This window comes from Phyllobates terribilis, unplaced genomic scaffold, assembly GCF_046119375.1.
Source record: "Phyllobates terribilis strain yellow unplaced genomic scaffold, ASM4611937v1 Scaffold_5__5_contigs__length_657084704, whole genome shotgun sequence".
In the NCBI taxonomy this organism is placed as follows: Eukaryota; Metazoa; Chordata; class Amphibia; order Anura; family Dendrobatidae; genus Phyllobates; species Phyllobates terribilis.
Window position 1 is genome coordinate 217,471,191 of NW_027362765.1, and position 27,634 is coordinate 217,498,824.

Here is a 27,634-nt window from a genome sequence, read left to right on the forward strand (position 1 = left end):
GCTCATATTACCAGCTAGACAATTACCTGCCTCATACCACACAGAGGTGCCATATAGAGATCATCTCCACCTTCTGTATAGACACATAAACATACATAACTGTGTGTTCTGCAATATTGTATAGTTATTACTATGGCTATAATATAACAATCCAAGTAAAGATAACAGGACTATTCTTACAGATTATAATCTGCCATATGCTAGTAGAAATGATTTCCAGCCACAATGATAATAGTTATGTCCAGAAGATTAATTGTCATTGATGAGAACAATAAATGATATTGTTCTATAATGCTGAAGAATCCAATATCGTGAGAGACTGGAGATAAGAGTGATTGATCATATTGTTTGGTGATATGAAGTAAGTGCAGTTTAGCAGGGGTGAGGGAGGAGGTGGATGGTAAGAGGCGGTGCTGCTTCTCATCTGGAGCTGCACCTGCCCTGTGTGTGGATGTGGGGGTATATAAGGGGCAGAGAGACACTGGGCTGTGTATGGGGAGATGATGGAGGCTCAGCAGCAGTGCTCCCTGCAGGCTGGAAGTGCTGCTCTGGAGCTTGTTACTGCTGCACAGATGGACATGTCACCAACTAGGTAAAAGAAGTCTACCGATTCTTCACTCTCTCTGATAGGAACTGCAAGGCTTCCAACCACCCAACAACTGCTCCATGGTCTCCTCTTCCCTCTATCGTCTGTTTTCCATCTATATGTGTCTTTTATATTCCTCCTTTCTGACTGTATCCTCGTGATTCCTGTTTTTGTATCGATCTGTATCTGTTGTGTGAGCTGTCTCTTCTCTGCTGCTTCGTTTCTCCAATCACTCTTTTTCCCCTTCTTTCATTACACGCTATCCAGACTATGTTCTAACCAGTCTCTCTTCCCATCCTCCTTGTTCTCTCCTCTGTCTTTATTTTAACATATCTGCCCCTCGTTTCCTTACTTGTTTCTTTCTCTTCACCTCTGTCTCTTGTATTCTTTCTCCCTCTCTACATTTCTTCTCTACTTTTCAGCCTTTCTTCTCCCTTCTTCCTCTTCTCTCCTGCTCCTTTCAGTCGCTTTTGCTAACCTTCATACTGTCATTTCTTTATCTTTTCATTATTATGTGCTATATTTTTTCCTCCTCTTTTCCATTTCTTCCTTCACTCATTCCAATTAGTTTCTTGCTTTGATTTGTCCTTCTCTGTAACTTATTTTTTTTATCTCTATATAATTTTGTCCTTTCCTTTCACCTCTTTTCTTTTTCTTTCTTTCTTTCCTTTTCTTTCATTCCTTCATTCTTTCTTTCCTCTTTACATCCTTTCTCCCTTATCTCTATGTCCTCACTCCTCTGCTACTTTCTACTTCATGGTCTCTTCTCTGCTAATCCTCTTACCTTTTCTATTCTATTTTTCACTCTAGTCATCTTACTTTTTTATTCTTCCATCTTTACTTCTCTCTTATATTTCTCTACTTTCTTCATATTTTATCTGTATCTCTTTGTCATTCTCTCTCTTTTTCTTTCTCTTCTTGTTTCATAATTTAATCTTTTCCCCTCTTTTCTACTTCTTTCCATGGTTTCTCTTATTTCTTCTTTCACACTGCGTCTTTAATTCTCTCTTTCATCTCCCCCACACTCTCTTTCCTTATGTCACTTCTCTCTATTTCTCTCATTATCTCCCTCTTTCCCAGCAATGATATTTCTTCATTTGATGTAAGCTTTAGTCCTCACTTTTTTCAGTAGACATTCGCCATACTTTCTTGGTGCAGCTATGGGCAACGTATCTTACTCAAGCCAACCTGCCCTGTGCGGAGTCACATACCTGCAGTCACCGAGTGCTTGGGGGCGAGGGGTCTGAACACTGCTCCTTACTACCAAAAACCTCATGCATCTCCCTCTCCTGGATGTATTTCTGCAAAACTGAATAAAATCCTTCCTAACATATCCAGAAAAAATTCACTTCATAACAGTTAAAGAATCAGAAACGTACATTCTAACTATACAATAGATAAATATATAGATAGATGCTTCGAAAAATAGATTAATCAGATTAATATTGACTTAGTCTTCTGAGCTTGTATATGTATATATATATATATATATATATATATATATATGCATTTATATATATACACTGTATATCTCATTTACATATTGAAAATCTATGTTGCAACTCTGAGAGAATATATATATACATACATAAATATATATATATACATGTAATATTCATATGGATGTGTAACTGTGTGTGGATGGATATATATATATGTATATATATATACGTATGTATATATATATATATATATATATATATATATATATATATATATATATATATATACACATATATTTCTCATTCTCTTCCTCGTGTTCTAGTGCTATGTACACAGTACTAAAAAGCTCCCCTGGGTGCCATAGACAATAATATTGTTGCCCTCTCAGTTTAGCACTGAGCTCTCCTCTGTGTATTGTCTCTTAAAACAGATTCACAATACAGGGCACATGGAGGAAATGTCACTGCTATTTACACAGAATTCTCTCCTGTGATCTGACTCCACATTACAGTCTCTGTCATTTTCAGGTTTTTACTTAGTATTTTTCTTTTACATGCCTGCTATAATTTATTCATTTTTTTATTTCATTCAAGTTATGTGATTTCGATATTGTGTAATTAGTGTATTTATTTTGTATTTATTTCCTTCTTTTACTTATTATATAAAATGTCTTGAATCGTCAGTTCACCTTGAAATTCAGCAATCATTTACAATACATCCCCTGTAGGATAATCTGGAATTCCCTTTCCAGAGAAAAAAAATAACGTGATATTAGCAGACAAATGTTGACCTATTTGTGCAGTGAGATGTAAGCATTTGATTTCTAAAGGAGGAATCCAGCATGTCATATCCAGTTATACACGCCACAAAATACTGTATATCCCTAAACATTCCTTAGTACTGCTGCCCCCAGATACCCCACGGCCCTTATGTCACCCACATCTTTCATAAAAACGATTACGTGTGCAAATGTGTTATATTCGATGCTCACTCCTCTACAAGCCAAGAAGAGGAAGAAAGGAAGAGCTCTATAACGAATATTTGTTACCATATACAGCCATGTCTTTATCCAAGTCTTCAAGTTTCTATAGAATATTAGGGATATTTTTTAATATATTTAATTATAATAATAATTATGAATGGAGTGGGGAGAATAATAAAAAATAAGATGGCAAGCAATAAAAGCAACGTGTGTGTATGCGTGTATATATTTCTATAAATATATGTATATATATGTACATTGTGTATATATAAAAATTGTGTATATAAATATTTATATATTCACACACACGTATATACATATATGTGTGTGTATAAATACATATGTGTGTATATATACATATAAATATATATATAGAAATTGTGTGTATATATTCACTCACATATATATATATATATCTACACACACATATATATGTATATATATATATATATATATATGTGTGTGTGTGTAGATATATATATTGATGTGTGTATATTTACAAATTGTGTATATATACATATATATTTACACACAAAGACACATACATATATATGCGTGCGTGTATATATAAATATAAATTGTGTGCATATATATTGACACACATACATATGTATATATATATATATATATATATATATATATATCTCTTTATATGCATATATATGTATATTTATATATGTACATAACTGGACCGACAAATGATGGGTGTATACAATATATATATACACACACACTGCACATGTCCATCTTCTCTCATTATATCACCCTGTTTCCAGATTACATATTCTGAGATGCAGGCTCTCCGCATCCCTTAGTAATTAAGCCTTAGAAGACAATTACAAGTGATTTTCCAGTGAATGGAAATAAATTGTTTAGCGTTCTCTGCTCCTTAGATTAGGAAATCAGGTTCCTCAGCACCTCCATTTGGTTGGAGATAAATACGTATTATCATCATTACTTTGGAATGAAACCTTTATATAGTGCAATGCCAAGTCAGCAGAGATACGCAGTGGGTGGTGCAAATCTGGGTGAAGTATGGTCTATAATAACTTGATGCAGGTAGAAGTAGGAGGTCATTGGGGACTTCAGGTGGTAAGGATGAGTTATGGTTTATTTTGGAGAGATGGTTGAGGTCACAGGTCAAGCACGGTGGTAAGATGGTGCATTTTACAGCAATGGAAAATACCACTGGGGTTCATGAACTGATACTTAAGGAAAAAATCTATGATGAGGGTTGGATGACGTGGGTTTAAAAAAAATAAGGGATCAGGGGCAATGCTGGGAGCTATAGTGGAATAATGGCTGAGTTTTGGTGAAAGGTTTAACTACTGCAAGGGGTGACAGAATGGGAGGCTTAAAGTGTTGGAAGGAAGGGATTGTGCAATGCAATTGGTGACAAAAGGGGTGGGGGTGAACATTTAGACCCTCCCCCAGATATGCAGCAGTCATGCAGACACCCTCATTCCCTTAACCCTCCCCCCATCAAAAATTTTCCCAATCTCCACTGGCTAGATGAATGTTCTAGCTGTAGATATTCCTTGACCGTGCTCAGCACAATACTAACATACTGCATTTCCCCCTCCCTATCTAAATCACCCACCCACCACAGGATTTGCATTGGGCTCCTATTCTGCTGAGGGAAGTACACACAGAAGAAGTGTCTACCAAGTTTCTATTATTATCAGCAGCACCCTTTACTTCCAACCCACATAGACAAAGACAAAAGGTAAAGATGCTCATCATGGCGATACCTAGGAGGTTCTAATTACCTTTGCAGAAGGTGTCATGCTGAGGGGGGTTCGGGGGTGGAGAAGAGCCAGTCTGAACAAGTGGAGGTAACAGTCTACATCAAGGCGATACCTGCAGACGAAGAAGGAGGACATTCCTGATTTTATCGGGTTTTGACAAGCCAACATGGCTACCATGATAAGGAACAAACTGTCCAATGTGGCCACCTCGGTGTCCAACAAGTCACAGGCCAAGGTTAGTGGAATGTTTGCCAGGATGGGCTTCCAAGCAGCCACTGATGATGAAGCACTTGGGTTTGCTCATTGCGATGACCTGGACTATGAACATCGACAAGGTCTTCAGATGGACATCCTAAAGACCGAAGTGTCCCCTGGAGATGCCCCTGCAGAAGGAGATATTCATTACCAAAGAGATGGCACAGGTCCTCCTTCTTCTGCATCAAAAGATGAAGGACTATGTTCTGAATTGTCAACGGGTGAAAAACCTAAAATCACAGCATGGGAAGCTGGCTGGAATGTCACCAACGCCATCCAGGTAAGATATGATATGACATTTCATTGACTCTAATTTTTTATGATCATCTCTCACGTCAATTTATATGTTATAAATATGGTATTGGTAGTCTTCATAGAGGGCTTTAAGATACTCCACGATATCACAGCCTGTTGAGGTCATTTTTCCAAGGTCAAAAATTCCTGTCTCCTGTAGGACCAGTCTTTGTGATAGGGCCAAATAGCCCCTCCTTGTAAAATAATGTACTCCATGCACCACCAAAGGTTAAAGCTTACATACAAGGATAGCATTTCCTCAGGAGAGATCATCCCAATTAAATATGGGTCAGACGCTCTCAATAGAGATTCTGTTTGTAAAACATTTCATTTACTTCTCTTACCTGCCATAGTTCCCTGCCAGTAATACAAAGTAACAACGCATAGGGGCAAAGGCCCCCCCCAATCTGAAGACAGTGTACATGGTCTATCTGTCAGATAATAGATAAATAAAAATATAAATAGATAGAGATAAGATATAGATAGACATGTTTTCGTTACCAACTATTTCAGCATAAATGCCAAATATGCAAAAATGATCTGTAGTTATGTAATAAATTCGAAATACCAAATTGAAAGGTAAATATAGTTTTAATACTGACGGCTGGACTCTTGTTCTGGTATCATTATTGTCTGTCTGACACCAGGGATCATATATTTTCGATACAAACCAATTTTTACGCAAGACATAGTAATATCTGCATATATAGAAGACATCATTTTAGTAGCTTTATGTACAAGTGCAGAAGTCGCAGGAAGGAAATGAGAAAATAGAAATTTACAACCAAACAGGTCTGAAGAATTTATATGATCGATATACTGTAGATAGATATTTATTTTGTAAAGCTTAATTCAATTCCATTTTATTTACAGATTTACATATTTTATCTATATCATATCATCTAAATGTATCTGTTTTGTTTTATTTCTATGCTTTTTTATTAGTTATTTCTCATAGATAGATTGGGAAGAGATTGAATTGATGCAAGTTTTATGCAAGATCCCAGTTACATCTAAAACAAAAATGACATCTGATTTCAGTCTGCATATTCATGGCCATGTTGTTTTGCAGACTGGTCTGAATTGCACCTGCCATTACATGTTTAGAGCTACTACCAGAAATAAAGTGTAAGATTCTGGTAAATTATAATCAAATTTGATGTATGGATTGTTCACATAATATCCTCAGCAGAGCCTAAGACAAAAACTGTCAAGATGGCAGCCCAGCTGTGAATACCTTTACACAGTGGAATAGGGTGATCTGGGCTCTTTTTCATGTGGCTATAAACGCCCCCAAGTGGAAAAGAGTAGAATTACAATCTGATGTTTTTTTTATTTTTATTTTTGCTTAGAATAAATCGTCTATAAATGCCTAATGATATGGAAGTAGGGGTTTGGCCTTTTGGTTCTTTGTTTTTTTTTCAGCTGTCTGCTTCCATCTATCTCTGTCTTTCTATCAATATATCCACTGTGTGTCTAATCCACCCAACCATAGTATTTATCTTCATATATACAATATCTATGTATATCTTTTTAATTATTTATATATTGTATTTGTATAAAATAGAATATAGTTGTATATAGATTTAGCAATAGAGGCCTGAAAAGCCAGTGACTCTACCAGTGACTCTACCAGTTCACCATGCTCCTGTGAAGATCTCAGATTGGCATGCCAGGCTTAGTATGTCACTCTCCACAAGGAGCAATGTTACCCCTTGGATCCTGGTCAGACACCACTCACCTAGCCAAACGAGATCTCAAACTTTGCTCTGATGAGGGGCAGCACCACAAAATACTGTGCCTGAAAATTGAGATTGTGGTTTGGCTTTTATCCTAAATCACATGGTAAAGGGTCGATATTGACTTTTACGGTTGCTACTTCCAATAGCTGCCACTAAAGTTCAAGCCCTCTTCATCTCTGAAGAGGCAATTTGCACCTTTGAAGATCTGACATGTGAACAGAAAAGGGTTGCAATTGCTTTATCCCATATGATAAAAACCAATACTATTAAAGACCCATCATAGTTGGGGGCCCTGTTGAAGATTTTGCATTGGTGCCCACTAGTTTCAATCTATTTCACTGCAAAATACTGATAAACTGATTATGCAATGTTATGTATCTAATTATTTATAAAGGATCTTGGAGGGGGCTGGCAGACATAACTCTTTTTTTTCAGTAAGATAGTAGTAGATCAAGACAATTTTCATATTCATTGTCAGTGTCATATTTTCATATTTCTGTCAGTCAAGGGTTTAACGACCAGGGTAGCAGGCATAGAAGCACTTTCATGGAAGGGACAGTAAAGAACTAAAGACCGAACTTTGAGAATGAAAACAAAAAGGAAAATACATAAGCATTTTATGCCCAGAACTCACTGCTGAGGGGGTCATGCTGGAGTGGGGCCATGTTTCAAGGTTGACTGTCAGGCCCAATCAACAGTCAATTACTGCCTCATGGATGACATAGAAGAATAATACTGTCAGTTTTCCCTCGTCTGGATATGGCTACTTACTGGAAACAGTGAATTTTATTCAACTGCACAATAAATACAGTATCATATGAGTGTCCCATTATTATGTCCATTTCCATCCAGAGAGAATAATCAGAGGCCATACAAACTAGTGAAGAGATGAACCATTATAAAAGAATAGTAACACCAAATCGCCCCATCATGGGTCTACTGGGCAATACTAGTTCTTCTCCAATATTATCCTGCCAGGAAGTGACATAAAATGGGTTGTCCCAATTTGACAAGCCCTGCTCATATCCCCTAGTAGGAAATACGCATGTCATGGGGGTGGGGTGTCCTTGCTCTACATATGCAGGCACAACTGAAATGTCCAGGCCATAGTCAGTGTCCTTGAATGCAGAGAATGATGCAATGCTGTAGATACTTGATGTCTATGATTTATAGGGACACAGAGCCTAACCCCATCGTGACTGGGGTTCCTGCTAGCGTAGTGCACCATGTTTCCTGTTATAAAGGATGGTACTGACTGTTCAGAGTGTAAATCTGATCCTGTGTATGATCCCTGCCCCCACATGCATTTACCTTCATGTGATTGATATGACCACATTTTCCAGCTCGTTTAATTAGAATTAATTGTCACAACTAATGCTGGAAAGACAAAATCCTCAAAGAAGAAACAACTTGGCTCAGGTCCTTTAAAAACTATTGACCACATCGGAGGCAATTTTCTTTTCTTTTTAAATACAGTTTCTTTAAAAATTTTGCCTATAATTATACAGTATATATAGCTCCCACAGCCTCTATGGATAACTATACTGTACATAGACTGCAGCATGAGTTAACAATGATCATCAATCAGTGAGCTCACTCTCCTCATAGCTGATTTATGACCAGTTGAAAGTTTAATTTTAATGTCAGAAATCAGTTTAGAAGAAAGTTCAAAGGAAGAAGGATAAGAGTTACAAACCCTGCTGTCAGGCCAAGCATTCACTATTAACTCATCGTGCAGTCTATGTACAATGATACATGGAGGCTATAGAAGCCAAAAGGTTTAACATTTTTAATGAAACCAAAATAAAAAAAATATTTTTAGTCAGAATAAATGTATTTAAGTTAATAAATAAATATCAGTTGATATATTTTAACCATTTGGACAGCAGATTCTATGAGTACATCTAATAATCTAATAAACTAGTGGACTTCCTTCTTCTGTATTATGTGATTTAAATTTAGCTACTTAATTACACATAATTTTCTTCCCCGAATAGTCTCCACATAGCCTTTGGGAAAACGTACAGATGTAGCAGAGCCCAATTTGTAATTTCTTTTAGTAAGGTTGATCTAACCCCTTCCTATTAGATGACCTACTATTACATCATGTAGTGGGTGCAAAGCCACGTGCACATGTTCAGTATTTGGTCAGTTTTTTACCTCAGTATTTGTAAACCGGGAGTGGGTGAAAAATGCAGACGTGGTGACGTGTTTCTATTATACTTTTCCACTCCTGATTTTGGCTTACAAATTCTGAGGTAAAAACCTCACCAAATACTCAGCGTGTGCACGTGCCCTAAATGTATGGACCGGCCTGAGAAGCTGAGACCACATGCACACGTTCAGTATTTGGTCAGTATTTTACCTTAGTATTTGTAAGCCAAAACTGGGAGTGGAACAATCACAGGAAAAGCATAATAGAAACGTCACCACTTCAGTATTATCACCCACTCCTGGTTTTGGCTTACACATACTGAGGTAAAAAACTGACCAAATACTGAATGTGTGCATGTGGTCTCAGCTTCTCAGGCCGGTCCATACATTTAGGCCACGTGCACACGCTGAGTATTTGGTGAGGTTTTTACCTCAGAATTTGTAAGCCAAAATCAGGAGTGGAAAAGTATAACAGAAACACGTCACCACGTCTGCATTTATCACCCACTACTGGTTTACGAATACTGAGGTACAAAACGTACCAAATACTCAACATGTGCACGCGGCCTAAGCCTGCTCCATATTGGAGGTGGCAGCTGTGTTATACTGCAGGAATCTGCCTCAAGCAGAAAGTAGATTTTTCTCCATTTGTTGGACCTGTTAAACCTCTTAATGCTGCCAGCAGCATTTAGGTCACACCATCCCAGTTCAGGCCTTCCACCAAGATATGATTCTGGGTTGCCGATGAGTTGCTATGGTAGCCACAAGCCTCCTGGAGGCCACCATTGACACTATGTTGGTACTCCTGTGAAGCCAAGCCATAGGCAGGGTTTTACTATATACTGCTATACAGAAGTATTGCAGTAAGTAGAAAAAATGATCAATTGATTACAGGTTCAAATCTCCTATAAGGACAGTATAAATGAAAAAAAATGTTTTTAAAACTATCAGAGAATAAAAAAAACATAAAATTTCAATCCATCCCCCCTTTTTTCCCAATCTGAAGAAAAAAAAAATAGCAGCTCACCCTGCAAAAAGACAAGCCCTAAAAACGAATGGGTTTCGGAAAACATTTTTATTTTAAAGTTCAGAATTTTTTTAAGCCACTAAAATAATAATAAAAAAACAATGTAAGTTTGGTATCGCCATGATAATACTGCCCTGGAGAATCATGTTGTCATGTCACTTTTTACTGCACAATCTATGCCATAAAAACAAAGCAAAATAAATAAATAATGGTGTAAGTACATTTATTAAACTTTCATGTCACTTGGAAATGTCTAAGTACTTTATACAATTAAATGAATGGTGTGATTTCAAATTACAACTCTTCCCACGAAAAAAAAAAGTTATGACTCTTAGAAGAAGATGAGGAAAAAAACAATAGGGCAGAAACAAAAAATGGATGCGGTTGGAAGGGGTTAAGGAGGTTTGTCACATTAAAGTAAAATTTGTAAAACGCCATAAGCTGTTGATGTTCTGTCACAGAGACATCCTCTCATTCCTGACCTCAAGGTTTCAGTGCATGGCCCCTGCTGATTATGGATTGGATCAGGGTTGGACTGGCCCATCAGAGAACCGGAGAATCCTCCGGTGGGGCCTGGCTTCTCCTTCAGGGGAATTCATAGTGCAAACCTTGCAGCTGCTATGGGGCTCTTGAGTGGGGGAGAAAGGTGGGCCCTCAGAATCAAATCCTCTGGTGGGCCCAATGTTCTTCAGTCTGACCCTGAATTGGATATCTAAAGTTTAGACTCTAAAAAGTGGAAGGCTGCGCAGGTGTTGAACGGTATCTGCACAGATACAGGAGCTTCGGTGGTGCTATAGGATAAAGATATAGTAGTAGAAAAGAGCAGTTTTCTGATGGAAATTTTGTGATTCTTGCATAATTAGAGAAAGGGAAACACAACCATTTTGCTTTTCATATCTGGGATTTAGAGACATGTTAGAGGTTCAAATTGACATTGATGAGAGTCTGGACGCTAAGACCTTAAAGGAAACCTGTTATGTAAAAAAAATGGTATTATCCTGCAGATATGGGGTTAATCTGCAAGTTAATAGCATTCTGAAGCCGTGTTGCCTCTGCACTGAAAGCCCTGCTACCAGGAGGAAATTAACTTCAGTCACCGCTCAGTACATAGTGAGTGGCGGCTATAATGCACCCCGGCACTGACTGACAGCCGGCTGTGCACTTATTCACTGTAGAGCAGGCACGGAGCATGGTTACAGACACTGCTCACTATATACTGAGCGGTGACTGAAGCCACACCTTTATGACTGAAAGCCCAAGGCTGCCTGGAGAAATAAAGTTAATTTCCTCTGGGCAGAAGGTCACTCCGTGCGGCACCTACACAGCTTCTAAACGTTATTAACCTGCAGATTAACTCCATATCTGCAGGTTAATAGCGTTTTTTCAAATTACATGTTCCCTTAATTAAAGGTAGAATCAATTGGATCTAAATCTCAAAATATTCTTTTTAGTTTTAAATTCTTGTTATTGTTATTTTATACTGAGGTTACGAAACAGTTTTATAGAAGGAGTGGATGAAGAATCATTGAAAAATTAATGATAAGTCAATCAGCAGAAATTAGGATTACAACTATTAAGGATTGGTGAAGATAACCTGTAGAAGGGAGGTTGTAAAAAGCTATATAACATTATTTTAACAAGTGATATTAGCAGGGGGGAGGGAGAAGGGGGATAAAGACAGATAAGGGGAGGCGAAGGATGAGAAGGGAGGGGAGGGTGAAAGACCAGCACCATTTCTTTAAAAGTGTTCAAATTAATTGGTGAAAAATTATGGAGTATCGAAAAAACTAGCGTGTGGTTGGGGAAGATGGAGTATCTTTCAAGACAGGTGATCCATGGGTGGATTTGCTAAAACAATGCCAAGGAGTTCAGATTTCTATAAAGTTTGTGTGCCTTTTGAGTTCCCAACTTGAGAGTTCCTCAAGTCTGAAGATTTGTTCTACTTTGGAGGTCCATTGAGTGACAGAGGGGAAGGAGTTAGATTTCCAGAAAGTAGGAATCAAAGTTCTAGCTGTGACCAGTAGATGTCTGAGTAGACTGAGCATGTTTTTTGGTATTTTGTCTGGGATCTCAGACCAGAAGGTTTTGATTTTTGAGCAGGACCATGACATATGATAAAACGAGCCGACTTCAGAGAGGCATCTCCAGCAAAGTGGGCTATATGTACAAAGATTCTTATCACTTCTTGTGGATCAATCCACCAAATTTTCATCTCAACCAAATAAAACCAAAGGAGATGACAGGGAATGTTTAGTCAGACAATGACCGATTGTTGAAATCATGTTTATGTGTTGCATGTATATTTTATTTTCATATAACAATATTACTTTATCACATATCACTTTACTAAAAACAAAATTAGTAATCATGTAGTTTTCACAGTGGCCACTGGGGCTATTTTAGACTCATACTTCCTGTCCGTTCAGGAACAATATTTTTAAAGCTCATTGTAATCAGCGGAAGTATTACAATGACAGAAAGCAATTCTATACACAGATGATAACACAGGATCCACCAATCACTATAAGCGATGTCACTCCCCCCCTTTCACAATGAACTTTGCACATGATTATTAGATGATTTAATAAAAAAGATAGAGCAAGAATTTTTTTATTGGTATTCTTTCAAGAAATCCACATGTACAGTGTGTGAACACGTTATCAATTTTCTAAGTAAATATATTTTTAAAGATGCTATTGACATGAAATTCTCTCCAGATGTCTGTAACAACTCATCCAATCTACACAGGCAAAAAATCAAACCATAGTTGTCCATAAATTAGGTTATGTGTAAAAATGAGAAATGACACATGAAAAACACATGAAGAAAGAGAGATGCCAAAAGCCATGGGAAGTCATGACATCAGCTGAAATTTATCATTAATTAGAAAGCAATCATGCCACTTAGTGGAAAATATCAGCTAGTTCAACTGATGGCCTATAAAGAGGTGCCTCATTACCAAGGTGCCACATAAGAAACGTCTCATCATGGGAAAAACCAGTGAGCTGTCTCAAGACCTTTGCAACCTTATTGTTACAAAATATCTTGATGGCAAAGGTTACAGAAGAATTTCTAAACTACTGATGGTGCCAGTGAGCACTGTTGTGGCCTTAATCCAGAAGTGGAAAGAACATAATTTCACAGTAAACCAACCACGACCAGGTTCTCCCTGCAAGATTTCAGACAGAGGAGTGAAAAATATTTATTAGAAGGGTTATCCTAGAGCCAAGGGCCACCTGTAAAAAGCTATAAAAAGACCTGGAATCAGCAGGTACAATTGTTTCAAAGAAAACAATAAGTAATGCACTCATCCTCCATGGCCTGTATGCACGCTCACCACACAACACTCCATTGTTGAATAAAAAACATGTTCAGGCACGTTTAAAGTTTGCTCAACAACATTTAGACAAGCCTGTAAATTACTGGTAGAATATAGTCTGGTCAGATTAGACCAAAATTTAACCCTTTGGATGTCATAATGCACACCATGTTTGGAGGCCAAAAGGCACTGCATATCACCCCAAAAACATCATACCAACAGTGAAGTTTGGAGGTGGGAACATCATGGCGTGGGGTTAATTTTCAACATACAGCACTGGCAAACTTCATGTAATTGAAGTAAGGATGCATGGATAAATGTACAGAGATATTCTTGATAAAAATCTGCTGCCATTTACCAGGATGATGAAGGTGAAATGAGGGTGAACATTTCACATAGCCAAGGAAACTCTCAATTGGTTTCAGAGAAAGAAAACAAAGTTGCTAGAATGGCCCAGCCAATCACCTGACCTGAATCCAATAGAAAATTTATGGAAGGAACTAAAAGCTCAGAGTTCATAGAAGGAGCCCAAGGAATATTCAGGATTTGAAGAATGTTTTTTTGAAGAATAGGCCAAAATCCCACCTGATCAATTTTGCGACTAGTTCCTTCATACAGGAGGCGTCTTAAAGCTGTCATCATCAACAATGACTTTTGTACAAAGTATTAAAAACATTTCAGTAAGCGTGTTCAATACTTTTTCCCTGTGTCATTTCTCATTATTATTACACAAACCTTAATTTATGGACATATGTGGTTTGATTTCTTTGCCTGTGTGGATTGGATGGGTTGTTACCAACATCTAGTGAAAATGTCATGTGAATAGCACCTTTAAAAATATATTTACTTAGAAAGTTGGTAATGTGTTCAATACTTATTTAACTCCATATACATGTGGATTTCTTGAAAGAATAGAAAGTTAAAGTCTAAAAGATCCCCAGTGGCTAGTGTGAAAATTGCAAGATTTCTAATTTTAATTTTTAATAAAGATTGTGATATTGAAGAAAAACATTGCCAAAAATAAAGAAATATATTTAACCCCTTACTGACTTATGATGGACTATATCCATCATAAGTCGGCTCCCTGTCTTAGATGTGTGCTTGCACTCCGCATCTTTCCCGGCAGATTATGGCTGTGTTACTCAGCTTTCATCTGCCTCTAACAGCTGTGGGTGGAGCAAAGCTGTTGTTAACTTGTTAAATGCTGCTTTCAATCTGTGACAGTGGCATGTAATGCATGATGGCAGGGGGACATGCCATTCTATTCTCATCGGCGCTCCCACGACGCATTTGTGAAACGGCGATGTGTTTCCATGACAGCCAGGGGTCTGCTAATGACCCCTGTGTCTGTCATCCCTGTATTCCAGTGAAAGCCAGTTTGTGGCTGGCGTTAATAGGAGACCGTGATTTCTACAATATATAGCGGCTGTACATAGCACAAGCGATCAGGTGATCGCAGGTTCAAGTCCACTAATGGGACTTACAAATACAGTGAAAAGTAAAAAAAAGTTTTAAAAAATCTGAAAAAATATATATATATAAAAGTTCAAACCACTCCCCCTTAAAACCTATTAAAAATTAAGAATCAAAAAAATTCAAAAAATACACATATTTGATATCACCGCATTGGTAAAAGTCTGGTCTATCAAAATATAAACTGAATGAATCCAATCAGTAAACAGCATAGCAAGAAAATAAATCAAAAGTTCAGAATTGCAGTTTTTTGGCCACTGCAACAGCATAAAAAATGTCATAAATAGACAATCAAAACATTGTATATACCACCAAATGATATCAATAAAAGCATAGGCTCTGGGCGCTGAAAACAAGCCCTCACACAGCCCCATATCTTGAAAATGGAAAATGTTATGGCTCTTGTAAAATGGCAATACACAAGTAAAAGAATGTTACATCGTTCAAAACGCGTTGTTTTTTTTTATAGAGGGTATTCACTTCAACTTTTTGTTGTATATATATATATATGTTTTCCCTTTTTTAATGGATTAAATAAAATTTGATGTTTTTATATATATACTGGAAGCTGGATCCTTTACCTTTCTTGGACATACAGTGGCATGTAAAAGTTTGGGCACCCTTGGTCAAAATTACTGTTATTGTGAACAGTTAAGCAAGTTGAATATGAAATGATCTATAAAAGACCTACAGTTAAAGATGACACATTTAATTGGAATTTTATGCAAAAAAAATGTAATTTTTTACATTTTAAAAATTACAAAAAGGAAAATGGGCTGATGCAAAAGTTTGGGCACACTTGGAGATTTGTGTGCTCAGATAACTTTGACTAAGATTTCAGACCTTAATTAGCCTGTTAGAGTTATGGCTTCTTCACTATCATCGTTAGGAAAGGCAGGTGATGCAAATTTCCCAGCTTTATAAAAATCCAGCTTCCTCTAACCTTGTGTCAAGAAACAGCAGCCATGGGTTCTTCTAAGCAGCTGTTTAGCACTCTGAAAATTAAAATGATGGAGGCCCACAAAGCAGAACAAGGCTATAAGAGGATAGCAAATAGTTTTAAAGTTGCCCTTTACTCAGTTCGAAATGTAATTAAGAAACGGCAATTAACAGTGGAGGTCAACATAAGGTCTGGAAGACCAAGCAAAAATTCAGTGAGAGCTGCTCGTAGGATTTCTCGAGAGGCAAATCAGAATCCCCCTCCTAACTGCAAAAAACCTTCAGAAAGATTTAGCAGACTCTGGAGTTGTGGTGCATTGTTCTACTGTTCAGAGACACCTGCACAAATATGGCCTTCATGGAAGAGTCATCAGAAGAAAACCTCTACTGTGTCCTCACTATGAAATTCAGATTCAGAAGTATGCAAAACAACATCTAAACAAGCATGATGCATTTTGGAAACAAGTCCTGTGGACCGATGAGGTTAAAATAGAACTCTTTGGCCACAATGATCAAAGGTATGTGTGGAGATAAAAGGGCACAGAATTTCAGGAAAAGAACATCTCGCCAGCCATTAAGCATGGGGGTGGATCAATCATGCTTTGGGGTTGTGCTGCAGCCAATGGCATGGGGAACATTTCACAGGTAGAGGGAAGAATGGACTCAATGAAATTTCAACAAATTCTTGATGCAAACTTAACACCATCTGTAAAAAAGCTGAAGTTGAAAAGATGATGGCTTTTACAAATGGATAATGATTCTATACAAACGTCAAAATCCACAATACATTACCTCAAAAGGCGCAAGCTGAAGGTTTTACAATGGCCCTCACAGTCCCCTGTTCTGAACATCATTGCAAATGCAAGACGACACTGGAATTTTACACAACTGGAAGAATATTCCAAGGAAGAAAGGATGAAAATCCCTCAAACAAGAATTGAAAGACTCTTGTCTGGCTACACAAAGCATTTACAACCTGTGATATTTTCAAAAGGGGGTGCTACTATGTACTAACCATGCAGGGTGCCCAAACTTTTGCATCCACCCATTTTCCGTTTTGTAATTTTTAAAATGTAAAAGATGAAAATATATATATTTTTTGCCTAAAGTACAAAGGAAATGTGTCATCTTTAACTTTATGCCTTTTGGAGTTCATTTCAACTTCAACTTGCTTAACTGTTCACAATAACAGTAATTTTGACCAGGAGTGCACGAACTTTTACATGTCACTGGGCTTCCCCGCTGACTGGATTAATTTTGGAAAGGGAGAACTGGATCATTTTGTTTATTAAAATAAAAACTATGTATGAGTTTCACTTTTTGTATTGAAGAACTGAATAAATTAACTTTTTGACGATATTCTAATTTAGTGAGATGCACCTGTACATGTTTGGTATCTGCATAATCATACTGACCTGGAGAATCACATTGGTCAATTTTACCGTAAAATTAATGCTGTAAATAAAACCCAAAAAAACAATTGCACTTCTTTTGCCATTTTGCCACACTTTGATTTCCTTCCCTCTTTCTAGTACATCATGTGATAAAATAAATGGTGTCATTAAAAAGTACTGCTATATCAACAGAATTATTTTTTATGACTCTTTGAATAAGGGGAGGAAAAAACAAAAGCGCAAAAATGAAAAAAAAAAAAAAAGCCTTGTCCTTAAAGCGTTAAATACAAACACCTGATCTAAACAATAGGTCATTTTCTGATAATACATTCCTTTAAACAGGTGCTAAGGGGCACAGATCTCCAGAGCACCATTTTTATAGTTATTAATTGTCATTCCATCACCTAGTGGTGAGCCATTAGTAAAAATATTTAAAAGTTTTCTATGACTGGGGGGACCGTTTAAAACAAAGCATCACTCTATTGCATTGATTAATGTGAAATTGTTGTCAATTTAAATGCTTTGTTATTGGTAATATATCAAGTGATGGGTTAATTCATACTTCACATGGGGGAAAATAGAATAGAAAAAGAAAGTACTTCATTTAAATTTTGGAATTTTGGCCTTTAACATATCTGAAAACATAGATCCCATTGGAATAAACACAGAAATCTGCTAATGGATATGTCCCTCATTTATCAGAATGAACTATAAACCTTAATTCTTGCATGAACTAGTCGTAAATTTTCAATGAAAGGGAGTTCTACTTGCCCCTAGAGCTTTATTTACATGATGGATTTTTTTTTCTGGTGCACTATAGCATGGGCTGGCCTTCACACTGGAGCAACATTATAATAAGCCATTTGAGTTAGCCAAGGATTTACTACAATGGTTAACTCTACCATACAATAACAATATAATAACTGGGCTAACCTGTCATGAACCACAAAAAGCTTTTATAGTATATCCGTCATACCACTACGGGTGACCATGAATCGTGTGGCCGCTAAGTTCCAGGAGAGTGGTTTAAAGAGTTTATAGGGTATTTGATAAGGAATAAGCAATTTGATGAGGCAGGTCTATATCTGTTTTTGGATATGAATAGACAGAATATGTGAAGAAGGCTGCATATGATGTAAATGTAGGAAACTTTGCAAAAAAGGGAGCCTGTCATGTAAAAAAAACGCTATTGGGTTAATCTGCAGGTAAATTTCATTCTGAAGCTGCCTGGCGCCAGCACTGAGAGCCCCGCTGCCGGGAGAAAATTAACATCATTCCTCCCAGCATCCTCGGGCTTTTAGTCAAGGGAATATGGTCCGCGCGGCTTCACTCACCGTTCAGTCCATAGTGAGCAGCTACTGTAATCACTCCCCCAGCACTGACTGACAGCTTGCTCAGCATTAGAGCCGGCTGTCAGTCAGTGCTGGGGTGTGGTTACTGACGCGCCCAGGGCATGGGGGAAACGACTCGGTGCCCAGGCCTTGTTGTTGCCTGATCTTGGGGGATGTCGTGGTGGCCAGCTCCCAGGCCCGTACCCTGGGGTCACTCTTAAAAGCAAGGGAAGGGGAAAAGGTGTATGGGAAAGGGGAAATGTTCGTGACGCCACCCGTGGTGTCTGGTGAGAGTCACCAGCGCTGCTACAGTCCTCTGGGGCCGGTGTTCAGGCAGCTTAGTTGGTGCGGCTCCCCACAGGTGGAGCGGGGCCTCAGGGCTGCATAGATAGGGTGCAGAATAGAGCGTTGGCGGGAACAGAGCCGCGGAGGAAAGAACAGACAGAGGCAGTAATTGAAGTCATCCAAGTCTTTACTCACGGTGGTGCTTTCTCAGCTCAGAGCTTCTCTCTGCTGTCACACGGCGAGCTGCGGCCGCCAGGGTGGGGTTCAGCACACTCCAGGTAGTTCAGGAGTGCTTGACAGGACCCCCGCTCTAGTGTGTTCCTCTATTCCTCTGTGTTCCATTCTCCCACCTTGTGTCCCCCACTGAGTCCCGTACTGGTACTGCGATGTCCCTTATGGGTAGCGTGTAGCTCCCGGACCGACTGGGTGCCCTTTTTGGTGACTTGTGGTGAGAATGTGGCGTAAGGCCGGGTCCCTCTGGATAAACTCAGATTAGGGCATACAGGTGGCGACTCCGCTCCGTCGGTATCCCCCTGAGATCCACATAAGCCTCCGGACTTTTCCGACAGAGATGTGAAATGCAAAGTCAGATAATCGGGGACCGGTACCCCCTCTTGCGGCAGGGTCTCTCTGGCAGGGCCACAATAAGGCATGCAGGTGGCGACTCCGCTCCTTCCGCACCCCCTGAGATCCTTTCGCCTGTGGAGCCTATCTCCTCTGCTCCCCTCCTGGGCCTTCTTGGTTGGACCCTGACCGGGGACAGAGCCGGTTATAACCCTGCCCCAACTCCCTGTCTCGAGGCCTGAGACCGGGAACCGTGGACCCTTCAGCCGGCAGCAGCTTGGTACTGAATTGCCGTCCCAAAGACCCATGACCAAAGACCTTGTTATAAAGATGGCCTCCAGTTATATACGGTTCTAATTAAGTGCTTAAGTAAAGTGCTTCCTCCACCCTCACTCACTACGTGGTTCCCCCTAACTTTGGTTCCCCCCAACTCCTCCATTCAGGCCCGGGGAAGCACTATGGTGCTTTAGGCCCCCTTCAGAACTGGAGTGATGTAGTGTTGAGTGTGTGGTTGGGGTCCTGTGAGGTACTCCATCCTTACCTGGGAGAGGAGATACCACACCTCATTCTGAGGTGCAGTACCCCTGTGGTGACTGAACCCTCAGGGGCGCCACATTCCCCCCTGGTGAAACACAGCACATCCGCGGGCTGCAATAGAGCAAAGACAGGGTATTTTCACACATTCAAAAATTTTAAACAAAACAATAATAATCTTCCCTTTATGGGAGGCACTTTTCTTTAATGTTACGGGTTATATGTGATAAATATTAAAACATTGTATACTTAGGAAACAGTAGAAAATATTATTTAAGTGCGAGTTCAGCAGCATGAGGGACCTGTCCAAAGCAAACCCTCAATGTAGGCCCTGGGGTGGCTGCAGGGCATGGTGATCCCTAGTTGGACCTCCGCTTGTGCCACACCAGACAGGTTTTTGTTTGAGGTCTGGTGTTGTGCATATAAAACCAATAGGGGGCACCTTAATAGGTGAAAACTATTTACAATCAAGTTTGTTGACTGCTCACTATCCGCAGGCACAATGTCTTATTAAAACATAAACAGTAAACTGGAAAATAAGGAAGTTCAGCCTCCGGGGCCGCACTAATGATGGTATCCTCACCGGGGGTACGGCTCGTGTTTGCCCACAGATCCGGACCGGTCTCCAGTGGCAATGCGCAGGGGGGCATCTTCCTTGAACACCCGGTGCACCTCTAGGGCGTACCATCCACGGACTCCGTGGTGGCGGGTGTACGAGACCAAGTCTCCCGGGTAGAGATTACGGTCGGTGTGTCCTTGCTCCAAGTGGGGCTCAACGTCCCCCCGATTCCCAAAAATGTCATGCTTGAACTGGGGGCTGCGGATGAAGCCCCATCCCGCTTCCTGGTGGAATCGGACGATTAGTCCTTCCTCCCGGGGGCTAGGACAGGAGGCCTCCGCCTGTCTGGCTTGGGCCTTGGCGGCTTTTGACCGCACCTCCAACTGTTCACAGTGGACCCTCCGAGTACATCGTTCCCTCTCTAGCTGGAGGAGCTCGCGTTCACAATGCTCCTCCCACCGTCGAGCCTCAGCTTGGGTCTCCCGGGGAAACCCCATTAGATCCCCCCTGGTTGTCCCATCTAAACTCCTCCCCTCTTGGGCAAGCAACCGGGGGTGCTGGCAATGGCGTTAACGGCGTCCGCTGTTGGTCCTCCACCTTCGCGGACCAGTCCGGGTTCGGGTGCATGTACACCCAGGAGAGGGCAGGTGCTGGCGGTTCCGGGAGCGTGAGGGGTAGCAGGCTTCCGGTAGCTGCGGTGGCTTGGGCCTCAGGTTCCGGGGCTAGTAACTGCTCTCAAACGGTGGCGCCCGGGGATGGAGGTGATGGTAAGAGGTCCAGGAGCATGTCGGCACACTCAGTGCTCGGGGCAGGGGTTTCATTCTCACCCGCTCCTGGGCTGCATGCGGCCTCCTGGTCTTCCTCCTTTTCCACTTGGGCTGGGGCATCACTGGTGGGGTGCGACGTATCTTGGCGTTGGGCCGCAAGCTTCCCCAGCAGGTCCTCTCTCCACTCCGCGACCGCTTTCCGCTGGGCCTCCTCAACTCGATGGGTCAGGTCCTGCATCTCACCGCGAAGGAACTCGGCCTCCTCCGCTGTCAAATGAACGCTGTATCCCTCCAGGGTAAGAGAGGTGGCTGCTGGTGGGCCAACGACAGAGGGTACTTCCTCTTCTCCTTCCATCGCGGCTGCCAGGAGTGGTCTGTCTAGACTTGCCCGGACCACACCTTGTCTCCCTCTCTTTCTCCTCCTCTTTTGGGGGCGGTTCAGTGGCTGCTCGCAGACGGGCTCTCCTTGGGACGTCCCATCCGTCTTGACGGACACAACTGTGCGGCAGGCTCTAATGTAAGGGGCGGTCTGAGCTTTTGGCGCCATTGGGGAACCTGGCTCACGATGGGAGGGCTTAAGTTGTTGTTGTCTTCCCTGCACATAATGGCGCCCGTTCTTCTTGAGCGGGCGCCACATTGAATGTGGAAATACAGTCTTTAGGAAAGGCGCACAGTACCCGATGGCAAAGGGTATAGATTTCTGCCGTTGCCACGGGCACAAAATCTTGTTCGTGATGCCAGGAAGAGATGACGCGCCCAGGGGATGGGGGAAATGACCCGGCGCCCGGGCCTTGCTGTTGCCTGATCTTGGGGGATGTCGCGGTGGCCGGCTCCCGGGCCCGTACCCTGGGGTCACTCTTAAAAGCAAGGGAAGGGGAAAATGTGTATGGGAAAGGGGGAATGTTCGTGACGCCACCCGTGGTGTCTGGTGAGAGTCACCAGCGCTGCTACAGTCCTCTGAGGCCGGTGTTCAGGCAGCTTAGTTGGTGTGGCTCCCCACTGGTGGAGCGGGGCCTCAGGGCAGAGTAGATAGGGTGCAGAATAGAGCATTGGCGAGTGCAGAGCCGCGGAGGAAAGAACATACAGAGGCAGTAATTGAAGTCATCCAAGTCTTTACTCACGGTGGTGCTTTCTCAGCTCAGAGCTTCTCTCTGCTGTCACACGGCGAGCTGCGGCCGCCAGGGTGGGGTTCAGCACACTCTAGGTAGTTCAGGAGCGCTAGACAGGACCCCCACTCTAGTGTGTTCCTCTCTTGTTGAACTTCTCCCGCCTTGTGTCCCCCCACTGAGTCCCGTACGGGTACTGCGATGTCCCTTATGGGTAGCGTGTAGCTCCCGGAGCAACTGGGTGCCCTTTTTGGTGACTTGTGGTGAGAACGTGGCGTAAGGCCAGGTCCCTCTGGATAAACTCAGATTAGGGCATACAGGTGGCGACTCCGCTCCGTCCATATCCCCCTGGGATCCACATAAGCCTCCGGACTTTTCTGACAGAGACGTGAAGTGCAAAGTCAGATAATCGGGGACCGGTACCCCCTCTTGCGGCAGGGTCTCTCTGGCAGGGCCAGAATAAGGTATGCAGGTGGCGACTCCGCTCCGTCCGCACCCCCTGAGATCCTTTCGCCTGTGGAGCCTATCTCCTCTGCTCCCCTCCTGGGCCTTCTTGGTTGGACCCTGACCGGGGACAGAGCCGGTTATAACTCTGCCCCGACTCCCCGTCTCGAGGTCTGAGACCGGGAACCGTGGACCCTTCAGCCGGCAGCAGCTTGGTACTGAATTGCCGTCCCAAAGACCCACGACCAAAGACCTTGATATAAAGATGGCCTCCAGTTATATATGGTTCTAATTAAGTGCTTAAGTAAAGTGCTTCCTCCACCCTAACTCACTACGTGGTTCCCCCTAACTTTGGTTCCCCCCAACTCCTCCATTCAGGCGCGGGGCAGCACTATGGTGCTTTAGGCCCCCTTCAGAACTGGAGTGGTGTAGTGTTGAGTGTGTGGTTGGGGTTTTGTGAGGTACTCCTTCCTTGCCTGGGAGAGGAGATACCACACCTCATTCTGAGGTGCAGTACCCCTGTGGTGACTGAACCCTCAGGGGCGCCACAATACAGCCTACACTCACTATGCACTGAATGATGACTGAAGCCGCACTGGCCGCACCTCTATGACTGAAAGTTCGAGGCTGCTGGGAGGAATAAAGTTAATTTCCTCTTGGCAGCAGGGCTCTCATTGTGGGCGCCGGGCAGCTTCAGAATGCTGTTAACCTACAGATTAACCCCATATCTGAAGGTTAATAGTGTTTTTTTTCATGACAGTTTCCCTTTGATCACTTCTAGAGGCAAATATAAGAATTATAATATATTTATCATAGAAATATGCTTCTTTTGAGGCACATCTTCTATTCCCATTGCCTCCTGAACTCATCATGTACTCTGAGAAATTGCTAAAATTTTTCTTGTTCAAGACCAGATAGATTTCCAGCTCACTGAGGGATTAATTTACAACTGCCAATTGAAGTCTATAAAGATGGGAAGGGAAGTGGAGGAGGAGAGAACTAAGTGAGAGAGAAAATGTCAGATTGTGCTGCTTATTAGTAAGTGTATATCTTATCCTGATCTGGCTTCACAGCTACATTGCTCACTGTTGTATAGTGAATACCCCCCAACTATCTCAGATCCAACAGGAAAGTTCCAAATTTGTCCTGCTGTTCTGGATTGTCAGGAATATCTTGACTTCAACTGTATCTATCTCCTCAGGTATCTGTTGGGGAATGTTCTATGGGGACATCATACTGTGTGTTGGTAATTCTACTGTGGGGGGCATCATACTATGTCAGGAGAGGCTGTGGGGGCAACATACTGTGTGTTTGGAATTGGACTGTGGGGGCTTCATACTATGTGGAGGGCTGTGGGGGCATTATATTGTGTGTAAGGGAATCTACTGTGGGGACATCATACTATGTGCGGAGAAATCTACTATGAGGGCATTATATTATGTGTGGGGGAATGCACTGTGGGAACATGACACTATGTTTGGGGGTTGTGGTAGTTCCATTATACTGTGTGTTGGAGGCACTATGGTGGCCATAAATATTTATTTGTGGTTACATATACAGTAGTGGGTGAGGTTAAAGTACAAATTTAGCGTAAATTAAAAATATGCACACCGCAGTATGTGCCCCTCTTTTTATCTTTCAAAGTTGGAAGGTATGTATCATGTCCTCCATGCTGCTGATGCGTCTAAACACGTGGTACAGAGACAGGAGAGTACGAATCCCTCATGCATGTACTGTGTATGGGAGATATCAGTGCAGCTAGACTTCTGTCACTAGCTCAGAGATAACAGAATATTAGCAACAGAGCATGCAGAGGAGAAAACTAGTGAAAAATGCAGGATGCATGTCCTATAATAGCCATAAATAGTGTTATTCCTCTTGTACACACACATGACAGCTTTTTCTGAGAAGTTATTTGAAACGACACTTCCCCTGCTCCACTTCCCCTGCTCCAGCACAGACTACATCACACACGACCACTGCAGCCAATCACTGAATTAAACAGGGATGACTATGTAGATGTCCTGCTCTGTGTAATGGTGGGATCACGCTACGCATGCCACTATTGCAAAGCTGGGCGTTCCTTGCCCACCTGCCAGCGAAGCCAGCATTGACATGGGTGACAGACAGTGGTTACTTATGTTTTATCCTCTTTCTTACCATACACTTATGACAAGTAAGGCCAAATTGTGATGATCTCATCTCCATTGTGGAAGATGTCTTCATCATCATTTGCAAGGCATAAATAAACGTTTCCTAAAAGCAGAATTTCCAAAATATATTAGGACTTAGCTAATTACCTTCATACATTACAATAAGTTGTGGAATGTTGTCATTGATGAGTTAATGGAGAGCAAGGGCATTCCATGCACTGTTTTTGCATGGAAATCCACTACTGTCTTCATTTGCCCCTATTGCCATCATGCTAAATGTAGAATGTATTATTTTTAGTTCTCCAAAAAAACATGTTAGTACAAGTAGTCTATAAGATGTAAAATATACAAGTGAACTTTGGATAAACCAGCATTTTAGGAAGCATTTAGATAGAAGGATTGACAAATTCATGTCCTCACTTGTGTTGTGCTTGTATTTTGCAGGGGATGTTCGTGCTTGGATTACCCTACGCCATTCTTCATGGTGGATATCTGGGACTGTTTCTCATTATTTTTGCTGCAGTTGTGTGTTGCTACACAGGGAAGATTCTCATTGCTTGCTTGTATGAAGAGAATGAAGATGGGGAGACTGTGAGAGTGAGGGACTCATATGTGGACATTGCCAATGCCTGCTGTGCACCAAGGTTTCCTAAACTTGGGGGAAGGATTGTTAATGTCGCTCAAATTATCGAACTGGTCATGACATGCATCCTTTATGTGGTGGTCAGTGGAAACTTGATGTACAACAGCTTCCCATCCCTACCAATTTCTCAGAAGTCCTGGTCAATCATAGCCACTGCTGTGCTTCTACCATGTGCATTCCTCAAAAACCTTAAGTCTGTATCCAAGTTCAGTTTACTCTGCACCTTAGCTCATTTTGTCATTAACATCCTAGTGATTGCCTATTGTCTGTCTAGAGCCAGAGACTGGGCTTGGGACAAAGTGAAGTTTTACATAGATGTAAAGAAGTTTCCCATCTCCATAGGCATAATTGTCTTCAGCTACACCTCCCAGATCTTCTTGCCCTCATTGGAAGGGAACATGAACAACCCCAAAGAATTCCACTGCATGATGAACTGGACCCACATCGCCGCCTGCATTCTCAAGGGGCTTTTTGCTCTGGTGGCTTATTTAACCTGGGCAGATGAAACCAAGGAAGTCATAACAGACAACCTACCTTCTACTATCAGGGCAGTGGTCAATATCTTCTTGGTGGCCAAAGCCTTGCTGTCTTACCCACTGCCCTTCTTCGCTGCAGTAGAAGTCTTGGAAAGATCTCTTTTCCAGGAAGGAACCAGGTCATTTTTCCCAAACTGCTATGGGGGAGATGGGAGACTGAAGTCGTGGGGCCTCACCCTCAGATGTGCTCTAGTAGTTTTTACCTTGCTTATGGCCATATATGTGCCCCACTTTGCTCTTTTGATGGGTCTCACTGGTAGCCTCACAGGAGCTGGTCTTTGTTTCCTGCTTCCAAGCCTCTTCCATCTTAAGCTGTTGTGGAGGAAGCTTCAGTGGCATCATGTCTTTTTTGACGTTTCCATTTTTGTCATTGGTTCTATCTGTAGCATTTCTGGATTTATACATTCTCTAGAGGGTCTAATAGAAGCTTTTAGGTACAATATAGAAGATTAATGCAAAGACAGTAACGTGTGGCATCAGCATCACTAATAATTATGCATCAGTTTCTACTGACATCCTCATTTTGGCTATACACATTAATGCATTTGCTACCTAAGATGATGCCATCAATACATTGCCTCGTTTTGTGTTGCTGGAACATCTGGTAGCTAAAAAAGCAAGAACATGCTCGTATCATGAGTTATGACTCCATTTTCTATTCCCCCCAAGAAAAGCTTACAAAAAGATATCTGTATATGAATCAAATGGAAATATTTTATTTTTGTTATATTTATTTAGAGGTAATCCAACTGGATAAATTATGGTGGATATAAATATATATAGAAAAATCTTATTGCAAAGGAAGTCTATAGTAGAGTCCCATGTAAGAAAGGCCTGCATGCAGCATTTCATTGCCCATTTGTTCAGTCTGCTAGGTACACCACAATGGCACACTGTACCAGGGCATATTGTCATTCTTCCGAGCTAGTTTTCACATTGGATATCATATTGTGACAGTTACTGTAAGGAGTAGAATTTGACAAAATCTCAGAGTCCACCAAAAGGGATCTGTGAAAATGTCACTCGTTTCCTGGTTTTCCAAGCACAATTCAATCCAAAATGTCACAGTCCACCTATAAGCAGCAGTTGTGAATGCCTATTGAATATTTTCTTCCAATATGGGGTTCACCTAGAAGAGCAAATACACACACAAGGGGTTTGTACAGGGGTGGAAATTCATCATGTGCAGTTTTTTCCAAAGTGCAAGGTTTGTTACCTGTGAGTGTGTGTATGTATGTGTGACGTAACTGTGCTCACAGACAAGTGTACAGTATATCCTAAAGTTCTATTGTGGTACCTTAATATATACAACAATAAAGAGAGATTCTCATGACTGTGTCATGTCTTGTACAGTCA

At 41.3% G+C, this 27,634-nt stretch overlaps 1 protein-coding gene across 2 annotated transcripts; it reads left to right on the top strand.

Annotated features, from left to right (window-relative positions):
• Positions 1 to 438: 438 nt before the first annotated feature.
• SLC32A1 (solute carrier family 32 member 1) lies at positions 439 to 27,616 on the top strand. 2 transcript variants are annotated; one of them, XM_073683798.1, is made up of 3 exons: positions 439 to 592; positions 4,621 to 5,294; positions 25,544 to 27,616. In XM_073683798.1, exons 2-3 carry the CDS (start codon positions 4,926 to 4,928, stop codon positions 26,729 to 26,731), a joined length of 1,557 nt encoding a protein of 518 aa, XP_073539899.1. In that variant the 5' UTR covers positions 439 to 592; positions 4,621 to 4,925; the 3' UTR covers positions 26,732 to 27,616. The 2 variants fall into 2 exon arrangements, with proteins under 2 accessions (XP_073539899.1, XP_073539900.1); XM_073683799.1 differs by lacking the exon at positions 439 to 592 and having other exon boundaries at positions 4,479 to 5,294.
• The last annotated feature ends 18 nt before the right edge of the window (positions 27,617 to 27,634 follow it).

What these genes read in the sequence shown, in the direction of transcription:
- SLC32A1 (XM_073683798.1), top strand. Translation starts at nt 4,926, where the DNA reads ATGGCTACCATGATAAGGAACAAACTGTCCAATGTGGCCACCTCGGTG. An exon ending in ATGTCACCAACGCCATCCAG is followed by an intron (nt 5,295 to 25,543) that starts GTAAGATATGAT and finishes TGTATTTTGCAG; the next exon opens with GGGATGTTCGTGCTTGGATT.